The sequence below is a fragment of the Bos javanicus genome, chromosome 11, assembly GCF_032452875.1.
Source record: "Bos javanicus breed banteng chromosome 11, ARS-OSU_banteng_1.0, whole genome shotgun sequence".
Taxonomy (NCBI): Eukaryota; Metazoa; Chordata; class Mammalia; order Artiodactyla; family Bovidae; genus Bos; species Bos javanicus.
In genome coordinates, this window is record NC_083878.1 from 21299666 (window position 1) to 21312881 (window position 13216).

Genomic DNA, 13216 nt, shown 5'->3' on the forward strand with positions numbered 1-13216 from the left:
AATAACACATTTATCAGTATCTGGGCACAATGACGTAAAATAGTTTTTTTGTTTTCAAGGACTTTCATCAAACCTTAATAAATAATATCTTCCTTACCGTGTCACAGCAATTGCATCTTCCAGAAAAAACTGATCAACAGGAAATGTACGACCTAGAAAAACAAGAAGACAGAACAAGTAAGTCTCAGACTACCTGTTCAACTATCTTGAAATTATTTGTATATGTAAAATTTTCTTAAAATGAAGCTTGGCACAATAAGGTGCTATTTGCTCTGTGGTCTTAAAAGTATCCAAAAAACGCTTTTGATGATAAAAATTGGAAGGAGTAGATTCCCATTAATAAATAAAACAAGTGTATAGTTGGAGAAATGATCATTTGCTAATAAGACCTTTACCTCTTTTAAAAAATCTGTTATACCCTTTCACCCTCTACCTCCTTTCTCACAGGGGACCTTGTAACAGTCAAAAATTGTATTCTAGATCAAGAATATAATTTCATCTTTAAGTCTACTGTTGATATCCTCTATAACTAGAATAAGTAGTAGTATTATCAGTGTTTCCAAACTGTTCCTTTAGCAATCCACTGCAGAAGGATAAGCCAAAAGCCCAAGGTGATAAATCAATCCCACAATGAGACTGAAAGCACCAAAAGAAGACACAGACTACCCAATTTCACTTACTCCCAGAGGGGGTCAATATCCAGAAATTTAGCAGAATTCATCAATGAACAAATATGCTATACATAGATACAACTTTCCTCTTTATGACAGATTACCATTATAAATTCACATTTTGATATTAAACACAACAGAATGCTAGAAATCCAATTACCTAGACTTTTTTTAAAGCACATATAAATTAAAATCTCCCAGCAAATGAATATAACATTACCTCTTTATTAATTTCATTATATGGTTATGATTTTGTTATAAACAAATCATTCTTCTCTAGAAGGAGGTATAAATACTTATTCATTTATATCTCAAATGAACTTTAAAATAATTGTATTTGCTTATTAGGACAATACTTATTTAATGATGCATTTTAATCACCTGGTATAGTGATAACTGGGCAGGAATTAAAATATTCTGAAAAGAGCTCAGCGTTTAAGGTTGCACTCATCAGAATAACTTGAAGAGTTGGTCTCTGCAACACAATGTCTTTCAAAACTAGTAGTAAGAAGTCACTAGAGGAAATAAAAGAAACACCTGAGGATCAAACAAATTTAACATATGAAAATTAATAAACTTTGACATATTTCAAGTAAGTATAATACCTATGTGAAAAAAACTTACAACACTCTGAGAAAGATGTATCATGTTTCTAGATGTAAAGACTTAATGCTATCAATTTCCCATCAAATAAACTAAAATATGTGTAGTACCAATCAAAATACCAACAGGATTTATCATTACATTTGATAATTCTACCTCTTGATATCTATACGTACATAAAGAGGCATACACAATGATTTTCATTATAGCATAGTTTATAATAGTAAATCAGTGGAAACTACTGAAATGTCTATCAATCAAAAAATGGTTAATTAAGACAGTATCATCCATTCTAAGGAAAAACATGAGGCAGATAAAAAGAATGGAGTGGAACTCTAGCTACAGACATGAAAACATGTCTAAGCCATACTGTTAGTGGAAAAAGAACCCACGCTGTAGAACGCTATGTACCACAAAACAGCAATGGCCTAACTGGTTTCCCCGGCCCTTGACCCCTTGAAATCTATTCTCAACATGGCAGACCAATAATTCTGTTCAAATGTAAACCTGACTGTTCCACTCTTCTGCTCAACATCCTTCAAATGACTTACCAAAGTTCTTACTAATGAGGCCCCAGAACCTGCAGCCCCACTACTCATTTCCTGTCACTCTTCCTCTTGTTCACTTGGCTTCAGCCACAACGTTCTCCCTGATGTCTTTGAGACATGGACCTCTGGTCCCCTGCATGTGTTATTAATGTGCCTAGAAAGGGCTTCTCCCAGATACTCACAGAGGTAAGCTCACTCAGTCACTTTCTTCAAATCTTGACTCAAAATGTGCCTTTTCAGCGAGGCCTTCCCTGGCCACCATGTTTAAAATTGCAAATGCTTTCATCCCTTGCATTTCATATTACCCTTTCTCTTCTTAGCACTTAACAAACATACCTTATATTTTACTTCTTTATCTTGCTCAATGTTGGGCTCTCTCACTAGAATGCAAGCTCTGTGAGGACAGGGATTTTGGTTATTTTGTTCTATAAGATACTACTTTAGTACCTAGACCAATGCCTGGGACATAGCAGGTGCTCAATAAATGCTTGTTGATTTACTAAATGAATATATAATTAGTCAAAGAAAAAAAGGCCATGAAACAAAAGTACCTATTTCTCACAAAGCAAGCATATATGTTAATATTTATTACCAATCTGACTGTTGCCGTTATCTCTGGGGGGGATCGGGAATGGTTTGAGACTGTTACAGGGGACTTTGGCTTTATCTACATTGTTTCCATTTTTCATAAGAGTATATTCTTATACTACTTAGTTTTCTTTAATGAGCTAATTTAATTACATTTATGATTTTTCTGTTTCTATTTTAGGGAATAGGAAAATAATATAACAATAGGCAAGTGGTTAGGTATTCATTCGGTTGGCCAAAAACTTAATTTGGGTTTTTGGCCAACCCAATAATTTATGATATACCCATACATTAGAATTTCCTCATGCAATTATTAATAATAATTTCAAAGACAGTTCATGCTATTAAATATTAGATCAAAAACAGCACACACTATATAATCCCAATAGTGTTTATGGACACACATCTCTTTCCTAACTCCCACTATACTCCCAGAAGAAAAAAGAACAAATTCTAACATGTAATTAGCCATTCTATAAGGGAAGATTTTCTTGACATTGCCTAAATGTGTTAAAATAATGTCTCTCTGATCAAAAAATTTATTAAAAATTTTAAATATAATTTTTCTCTATTCAACCTTTTATTTCTTAACTGATCTTAGTTCCTAGAATTTGCTATTTTCTGCCTTTTTCAGTCACTTATTCCCTACTTTTTGTTATAATTCCCCTACTTTTTTTTATAATTTCAACAGTCCATTCCCATAGATTGGTATTTGTAAATTCTCAAATCTCCCTTCTCCAGTGTGTTATTTATCTTTATTCAGAAACTGCTAATATTCTATATGTCACTGTGTGTGCTAAGTCACTTCAACTGTGTCCAACTCTTTGCAACCCTAAGAGCTGTAGCCCTGCCAGGCTCCCTGGTCCATGGGATTCTCCAGGCAAGAATACTGGAGTGGGCTGCCATGCCCTCCTCCAGGGGGTCTTCCTGACCAGGGACTGAACCCCGACTCCTGCACTGCAGGCAGATTCTCTACTGCTGAGCCACTAGGGAAGCCCCTGTATGTCACTAAGTTTTTATAAGAATCTTTTTCTGAGAACACCATTGCAGCCAGGAACCAGACCCAGTGCTACCCTCCAGTTTCTTTGAGTTTGTGGAAGCATAAATGTTATAAAACCCAGAGCTATTTTTTATGTTCAAAATAACTTCCCCTAAAATTTAAAAATTTATTTTCAGAATACAATCATTTAAATATTACTTTTGGTAGAATGCTTTGATTTCTTCTTCAGAGTTGTTCAGTGATTCTTAGTTCTTTTTTCAAATGTTCATTTTACCATTTAGTGGCAAACTGACACTACTTACCATTTACTCTCCCCACTGTTCCCCGAGTCTCTACAAAAAGATGATTTGCCCGTCAGACGCAGATTTTCAGTGCTTTCTACACAGCTACGTAAAATTTATTCCTGTTTTGTTATAGGAATTCTTTTTATTTATTATTCTTAAAACAATGTTTTGGCTACACCATGTGGCTTGCAGGATCTCAGTGCCTCGTGTGTGTGCATGTGTGTGTTCAGTTGTGTCTGACTGTGACCCCCGTGGGCTGCGTGTATGTGTGTGTTCAGTCGTGTCTGACTCTGTGATCCCCGTGGACTCCGTGTATGTGTGTGTTCAGTCGTGTCTGACTCTGTGACCCCCGTGGACTGCGTGTATGTCTGTGTTCAGTCGTGTCTGACTCTGTGACCCCCGTGGACTGCGTGTATGTGTGTGTTCAGTCGTGTCTGACTCTGTGACCTCCGTGGACTGCTGACCAGGGATCAAAACTGGGGACCCAGCAGTGAAAGTGCTGAGTACTGACCACTGCATCACCAGGGAATTCCCTGATCTATTCTTTTTATATAAAAATCCTTTTCTTTATTTCTAAATTTCTTTATATTTCCTATTTATAACTAGATCAGTGTTATTCAGTTTTTCTAACAGTCTTCTGGTTTTTTGTCTTCCCTGTTCAGTTCTTGAAAACTATTTCTCAGCAGTAGCTGGGACCTCTTTTCACATGTGTTTCTTTCTCCTTTTTAGTTTTACTATGATCTATTCTGGCTTCTCTGTCAACCCTTCAACTTAACTTAGATTTTTCTTCTTCTCAAGATACTTATAATAGTACAGTCCTTTTGGCAAAAGCCTCATTACTTTCACAGGATCATCTCTTTTTACCACTACTTTACTGCTTTAGAGCATGATCCACGTGACAAGATTGCCAGGAGAAATATCACCCTCAGACATGGCGATGATACCACTCTAAGGACAGAAAGTGAAGAGGAGCTGAAGAGCCTCTTCAGCTCAGTTCAGTTGCTCAGTTGTGTCCGACCCTTTGCAATCCCATGGACTGTAGCACGCCAGGCCTCCCTGTCCATCACCAATCCCAGAGCTTGCTCAAACTCATTTCCATCAAGTTGGTGATGCCATCCAACCCTCTCATCCTCTGTCGTCCCCTTCTCCTCCTGCCTTCAATCTTTCCTAGCACAGGGTCTTTTCCAGTGAGTCAGTTCTTCGCATCAGGTGGCCAAAGTTTTGGAGTTTCAGCTTCACCATCAGTCCTTCCAATGAATATTCAGCACTGATTTCCTTTAGGATGGACTGGTTGGATCTCCTTGCAGTACCAGGGACTCTCAAGAGTCTTCCCCAACACTACAGTTCAAAAGCATCAATTCTTTGGAGCTCAGCTTTTCTTATGGCCCAACTCTCACATCCATACATGACTACTGGAAAAACCATAGCTTTGACTAGATGGACCTCTGTTGGTAAAGTAATGTCTCTGCTTTTTAATATGCTGTTTAGGTTTGTCATAGCTTTTCTTCCAAGGAGCAAGCATCTCTTAATTTCATGGCTGCAGTCAGCATCTGCAGTGATGTTGGAGCCCCCCAAAATAAAGTCTCTCACTGTTTCCCCATCTATTTGCCATGAAGTGATGGGACCAGGTGCCATGATCTTAGTTTTCTCAATGTTGAGTTTTAAGCCAACTTTTTCACTCTTTATCAAGAGGCTCTTTAGTTCTTTGCTTTCTGCCATAAAAGTGGTGTCACCTGCGTATCTGTTATTGAAATTTCTCCCAGCAATCTTGATTCCAGCTTGTGCTTAATCCAGCCCAGCGTTTCTCATGATGCGTTTCTGCATAAAAGTTAAATAAGCAGGGTGACAATATACAGCCTTGACATACTCCTTTCCCAATTTGGAACCAGTCTGATGTTCCATGTCTAGTTCTAATTGTTGCTTCTTGACCTGCATAGAGATTTCTCAGGAGGCAGGTAAGGTGGTCTGGTATTCCCATCTCTTGAAGAATTTTCCACAGTTTGTTGTGATCCACACAAAGGGTTTGGCATAGTCAATAAAGCAGATGTTTTTCTGGGATCCTCTTGCTTTTTCAATGACCCAATGGATGTTGGCAATTTGATCTCTGGTTTTTCTGCCTTTTCTAAATCCAGCGTGAACATCTAGAAGTTGATGGTTCACGTATTGTTGAAGCCTGGCTTGGAGAATTTTGAGCATTACTTTACTAGTGTGTGAGATGAGTGCAATTGTGTGGTACTTTGAACATTCTTTGGCATTGCCTTTCTTAGGGATTGGAATGAAAACAGACCTTTTCCAGTCCTGTGGCCACTGCTGAGTTTTCCAAATTTGCTGGCATATTGAGTGCAGCACTTTCACAGCATCATCTTTTAGGATTTGAAATAGCTCAACTGGAATTCCATCACCACCTAGCTTTGTTCATAGTGACGCTTCCTAAGGTCCAGTTGACGTCACATTCCAGGATGTCTGGCTCTAGGTGTGTGATCACACCATCATGGTTATCTGGGTCATGAAGATCTTTTTTATATAGTTCTGTGTATTCTTGCTACCTCTTCTTAATATCTTCTGCTTCTGTTAGGTTCATACCATTTCTGTCCTTTATTGAGCCCATCTTTGCATGAAATGTTCCCTTGGTATCTCTAATTTTCTTGAAGAGATCTCTAGTCTTTCCCATTCGTTGTTTTCCTCTATTTCTTTGCACTGATCACTGAGGAAGTCTTTCCTATCTCTCCTCGCTATTTTTTGGCACTCTGCACTCAAATGGGTATATCTTTCCTTTCCCCCTTTGCCTTTCACTTCTCTTCTTTTCTCAGCTATTTGTAAGGCCTCCTCAGACAACCATTTTACCTTTTTGCATTTGTTTTTCTTGGGGATGGCCTTGATCACTGCCTCCTGTACAATGTCAAGAACCTCCATGCATAGTTCTTCAGGCATTCTATCAGGTCTAATCCCTTGAATCTATTTGCCACTTCCAGTATAATTGTAAAGGATTTGATTTAGGTCATACCTGAATGGTCTTGTGGTTTTCCCTACTTACTTCAATTTAAGTCTGAATAAGGTTGAAAGAAGAGAATAAAAAAGCTGGCTTAAAACTCAACATTCAAAAACTAAGATCATGGCATCTGGTCACATCACTTCATGGAAAATAGATGGGGAAAATTGGAAGCAGTGACAGATTTCCTCTTCTTGGGCTCTAAAATCACTGCAGATGGTGACTGCAACCATGAAATTAAAAGACGCCTGCTCCTTGGAAGAAAAGCTATGACAAACCTAGACAGCATGTAAAAAAACAAAGACATCACTTTGCCAACAAAGGTCCATATAGTTTTGGTTTTTCCAGAAGTCATGTAAGGATTTGACCATTGGACCATAAAAAAGGCTGAGCATTGAAGAATTGATGCCTTTGAATTGTGTTGCTGGAGAAGATTCTTGAGAGTCCCTTGGACTGCAAGGAGATCAAAGCAGTCAATCCTAAAGGAAATCAACCCTGAAAATTCATTGGAAGGACTGATTCTGAAGCTGAAATTCCAATACTTTGGCCACCTGATGAGAACAGCTGACTCACTGGAAAAGACCCTGATGCTGGGAAAGACTGAAGGCAAAAGAAAAGGGTGGCGGAGGATGAGATGGCTGGAGAGCATCATTGACTCAATGGACAAGAGTCTAAGCAAACTCCAGGAGACACTGAGGGACAGGGGAGCCTGGCATGCTGCAGTCCATGGGGTCGCGGTGAGTCGGACACAAGTTAACAACCGAAAAACAATAACTACATGACAAACTATGATTGCCATCTATTGAATGGTCCTTCCTTTAAAAATATTGAGAATTTTTGTTTTATATTTCAAGCCTTTAATGACTTAATTCCATTAAAGTAAAATCCAAATGCTTTATTATTCACAGTGCATAGTTTCCTGCTTTTTTTAGCTGTCACCTTTCCTCTCATTTCACTACTGAAATGCTTTCAGCTTCACTGGCTTTCTCCCAGTTTTTAAACTCATGAAGCCCTTTACTACTGCAGAGTCTTTGCAAATGCCTGTCTTGCCCTCTTATGTCTCATGAGACTCCTTTCCATACTTCTGTTTTTAATTTAAATGTAATTGCTTCAGAGATATAATCTCTACTATCTCAAGGCTCTCTCCCCCTAAACACAGCTTCCTGTTTATTCCTTTATGGTACTTATTCCAATTTGTAGTTATTTACCTGCTCATTATTTGTTTTTCCTAGCAGACCATAAGAGATGGAGGGGAACCATGAGTTTGTTCACTATAGTATCCCCAGCAATTAATACGCCACCTGGCAGTTAATACAGGCTGAATAAATATGTGAATGAATATCAGAACTGAATGGGCTTCCCAGGTGGTGCTAGTGGTAAAGAATCTGGCTGCCGATGCAGGAGATGCAAGAGACATGGGTTCGATCCCTGGGTTGGGAAGTTCCCCTTGGAAAAGGGCATGGCAACCCACTCCAGTATTCTTGCCTGGAGAATTCCATGGACAGAGGAGACTGCCAGGCTACAGTGCATGGGGTTGCAAAGGGTCGGAAATGACTGAAGCAACTTAGCACTTAGCACATCAGGACTGAATGACTGACCAAATGAATAAAGAAGGAAGCACATACTGACTAATCCATCAGCTGCGACATACATTACACACGACACTCCTGCTAAGCACAGTGCCCAGCTCAGCAAGGTACCTCTTACTAGATGATGTCCATCTAACAGGATGACTCTTCCAGTGATAAACATGTGCTGCCTAGCATTTTCTGTGTTAGACCCTGAAGACCAGGAAAGCAGTTCCTCTTCTTTAACTTAGGCCTTTTCTATGGTAACCACCATTACTAGCCCTAAGGAACTGAACTGGAAGCAGAACAAAATTCTTTCAGCCTTGTCTCCATTCTATGTATGTGGGTGCTCATTTGGAAAATCTTTGTTTTACCTTTCTTCTGTCCTCTCATGAACTTCATCAACAATGATATGGGTGACTCCCTGCAGAGCTGTGTCTCCCTCCAGCCTTCTTAGCAGCACTCCCGTGGTGCAGTATAACAACCTGGTGGCTGAGGACTTACACGTAAAAGGGCACAAAAACGTTAATGAAATTTTTGAGAAAAGGAAACACTTTCCCGGCAAAGCCATTTTTAATAGGTATAAAGAATATTGAACACACCAGCAGTTCCATTTAATATGAACCAAGAGACTAAATGCATAGTTTCTTGCTGGCAATAACAATAAAAGCCTTCCCACTTCAGATGAAAATGTTAGGACTCATAGAAAGCATTTAAAAATTATTATAAAACAAAAAGATAACAGTGAATGATGAAACAAATTCTGAATTTATTCATTCTATATTTGATTAAATGGATTAAGCCCCAGTCTTAGGAGTAAAGCAGCACTTACTAGATCACTTCTGCCAACAAAGAAAAGACGGTCTTTATAGAGGAAATTAAGTATAGCCCAATAACAGTTTAAACCAAAATATGTCTAAAAGGACTTCAGCCCTGTTGAAGTATATATATCATCTTGCCCGTGAATATCCAGACACCAATGGCTCTTTGTACTTTAAAAATTTGAACTTCTGTCATCAGGAAATAAGAAGAGCATACAAACCTTGACACTTTCTAACCGGATCTGGTATCCCACGGTCAGACCCACTCTTTCTGCCCTTTCTTTAGCAACGCGCTCAGCAACAGAGATGGCAGAGATTCGTCGGGGTTGGGTACAGATGATGTTAGCCACCTTCTCAGGGGGTCCATTCAGAGAATCATCCAGAATAAACTGTGGAATCTGTGTGGTTTTCCCACATCTGTATGTCAACAAGATGTAGGACAAATAAGTCCTAAAATGAGGGTTTTCAAGTGCTACTTAACTGAAGAAGCAATCATACGCAATGAGGAAAGTTAAGAAAGCTAATTAGAATAAAAATTCAGCTTCATTTATCTTTCAAACCTACCTGACTTATTACCTACAGCTGATAACTCCTAGGAATTTGCACTGAGAATAACAAAGCAATCAAATAACAGTTTATTATTATTTGTAAAACTGGGACTATTGACTAAACAGTAGCTTAAGGTCTATAAATGCCTCCAGGAATGTGAACTCTACATATGAATCCCAGAGAAACAGGAGTATTATCTTATGATTATTAAAATACTTTGTTTTTCCCTGTTGGTGTGGCACTGCTTGACTATAAATAAACTGAAGTTAAAAAGACAAGAAACTGGAAGATACAAAGTTACTACTATATCTGTGAGTCTGGGCACAAATTAAATTGAAAACCCTTAAACACAGAAAGGGCAACCCACTCCAGTATTCTCCCCTGGAGAATCCCATGGACAGAGGAGCCCGGCAGGTTATAGTCCACGGGGTCGCAAGAGTCGGACACGACTTAATGACTAAACCACCAAATACAGAATTAAATTAAGCCTGCAGCTTGTCCCTGATAAATAGGTTTGGATAACACATGGAGAGTGTGAAAAAGAAACAGTAAGATACCCTAAGCTGTTCTTAAACAAAAGCTTTAAGGAATTCAGAATAAATTTAGATGAAGAGTTTCAAGCTAAATGGTTTGGAATTATTCTTCACATTTTTAAATAGGCCTTGTCAAAAGCCTTCCACTAGGCATTTTGCCTTAAACTGACTCAAGGCAGCGGTGTACAAGGTCTATCAATTCCCAAATTTCTGAGTTTTGTTTGTTTTGAATTGGTTACAGTTGCCACCATGTTTGCCTCTGTGAGATATTATTTAATATTTGACAGGAAAAAGCACAAGTAACACCAGCTACTGTTTTTTCCTTTTTAAAAGAAGAACGAGTGGTGGTAGCCAGGGCACACACCATATTCACAGACGAAAGCTGCATTACAAACAGATTACATTCTTACCCAGTCATACCACTTACAACAAGCACCTGGTGCTTGCTCAACAATTTGAGAATGTTTTCTCTTTCTTCCCAAGCAGGGAGCGACTGTCTTTCTTGTAGAACTGACTGGAACTGTCTGGAGGCCTAATAAAACAAAAATAAGACATCAGTTTGGTTGCTCTGAATAACCTTTCACGAAGCTCTGAACGTGGAATCCCAAAGTTAGACATACCTTTTCTGTCCTTTCTTCATCAGTTTGCTTCGGGATAGAAAGTGAGGATTTGTTGGGGGTGGGATGCTGGTCAGAAGACTGTTCAGAGAATCTGCCAGAATAAGCTGTGGAATCTGTGTGGCTTTCCTACGTCTGAATAAACTGAAGGATCTTAGGAAAAACCCCTCTTGCCTAGCACCTATCCAGCTCTTTTTGTAACAATCTCTACACCAGCACTATTCAACAGAACTTTCTGTGCTGGTGGTAATATTTGCATTGTCCAATATAGCAAATGTGGCTACATGTGGCTATTGAGCATTTAAATAACATCAAGGAACTGAAATTTTTATTATACTTAATTTTAGTTAAACTTTAAATAGCTACACATGGCTAGAGGCTACCATATAGAACAGTGCAGCTCTACACATCATCAGATTTTTATCCAAATCACCAACAGTTAAGAGCTCTCACTAAAGGGTTTTCAGTCAATCACATCTATATAACTCCCTTTGACATCTAATGGCCAATGCTATAAATGTTGTACTATAGGTCAAAACCGTGGATGTATTTTTGACTAATGTAAGGGATTTATATTAACATATACATTATCTATATATAATTTAATCATATAAATTTACCACTGTAAACACACACTCAAACTGAATGTGTAATTTGTAATTTCTACCATCCTATTATTTGTGGTATGATTTTTAATCCGACACTCTACGGGTGTTGCAGCATATATGTCCTTGTGTTAATACAGTGTCAAAAATCAGAATCACAGAACTGTAAAGTTGGAAGAGCTCTTAGACAGCATCTAATCCAATCCCCAAACTGATTTAAGTAACTCGTCTTTATCCTACATCCAACTCTACCCTAACAGTTCACTTAATGAATTCTTTTAAAATAATCTTCATGTGAATGAGGTAAAACTATTGTTTTTTTGAGGTAATGAGGTAAAACTATTGAACTTTGGAAACAGAATTAGCGTGAAACCTTGTGTTGCCTCTTAGCAGCTATGTGACCCTGGGTAAATGATTTATCCTGTGAGGCCTTGAAATAGGGTTAAGAGTCCCTCCTTATCCTTTTCTATACTGGTATTTCTAATGTAAGTCACAGAACTAATTTTTCTTTCACTTATCAGATTTCTATCACAGTACCAAAGCCACATGATTCTCAGAATATTTGGTATACACATGTTGCATTTTCATCAGGCATCAGATTTTCCAAAATTAGTTAGAACATGCATCCAAGTTTGTGGTGGCATGCAGAAACTTTGACCAATCAGAGTAAAAGACTGAAAGTATACTATGGAGAGTAGCCAAAGCTTCCTAATTCCTAATCCCTTCATCCATACATTAGGGAGGCAATGCTAGCCATTCTCTTAGAATACCCTACCTGTTTTATTCGGAACTGCTTGCAGATTTTGACATTTTCAGCATGTACTGATTTTGCCTGCCAGTCATATCTTTTGGAAATCTTTTTCTTAAGGTTGACATAGCTTTCATTCTCCACCATAACTGGTGCTGGACCTTCATCCTCATCTGTCTCCTCCTCAGGCTCTGATTCTTTTTCAACTTGAAGGGGATAAAAGGAAACGTTTTCGATATGGAGCCCTTTCTTTAGCAAAGGGGGAAAGTCACTATCTAACAAAGTAACAACAACAATCATAAAATAGAGAAAAAGTTAAAGCTTGAATAAAACAAATTCATTCATTTCCACACTACTACTTCTACTGCTGAAGAATTTAAAATGCATCTTCAAATAAACTTATAATCAAGTATAAATGGCTTTGCTTAAACCAAATTAAGAACAAAGAAAAGAAAATCATGGCATGCCTTGTTAATTAAGGAATTAAATATTTGCAGGTGTCCCTAAATTTCCATGACACAAAATAACCCAAATGACTATCAAATGATTAATCAATAAATAAAATGTGGTATGTCCATATAATGGAATATTATTCAGTAATTAAAAGGAATGAAGTACTGATACATGCTACAACATGGATGAACCTGGACAACATTATGTATGCTAAGTGAAAGACACCAATTACAAAAAGCCACGTATTTACTGTATGATTTCATTTCCACGAAATGTCCAGAAGAGGCAAATCCATAGGGACAGAATGTCGACTCATGGTTGTTAGGGCTTGTGGAAAGGGAGAAATGAGGAGTGACTTGCTAACACGTATGGCGTTTCTTTATGGGGTGATGAAAATGTCCCAGAATTAAACAGTGGTCATGGATGTGCAATTCTGTGATATACTAAAAATCACTGAATTGTACACTTCAAAAGGGTGAATTTCATGGTATGTAAATTATGTATTAATAAAGCTGTTATCCTCCCACCAAAATCCATGACACAAAGTTTGTCATTTTTTGAGGAATATATCAGAGTCCCATGTGCCAGAACTAGCTGCAAGCTGGCAGTAAGTCAAGCGGCAGGTGAATGAACCCAGCC

At 38.2% G+C, this 13216-nt stretch overlaps 1 protein-coding gene across 5 annotated transcripts in view; it reads right to left on the minus strand.

Annotated features, from left to right (window-relative positions):
- DHX57 (DExH-box helicase 57) overlaps nucleotides 1-13216 on the minus strand; it is a 59992-nt gene that overhangs the window by 30388 nt on the left and 16388 nt on the right. For all 5 annotated transcript variants that reach the window (XR_009739329.1, XM_061432119.1, XM_061432117.1 and 2 more), the window contains exons 6-11: nucleotides 12152-12330; nucleotides 10565-10686; nucleotides 9294-9489; nucleotides 8626-8750; nucleotides 1053-1186; nucleotides 98-152 (exon numbers count right to left, since the gene is read on the minus strand). Coding sequence is in view for 4 of the 5 variants with exons in the window: in XM_061432119.1 (XP_061288103.1) it covers nucleotides 98-152; nucleotides 1053-1186; nucleotides 8626-8750; nucleotides 9294-9489; nucleotides 10565-10686; nucleotides 12152-12330 (811 nt within the window). In the remaining variant the exon portion in view is untranslated. The remainder of the gene's footprint in view (nucleotides 1-97; nucleotides 153-1052; nucleotides 1187-8625; nucleotides 8751-9293; nucleotides 9490-10564; nucleotides 10687-12151; nucleotides 12331-13216) is intronic.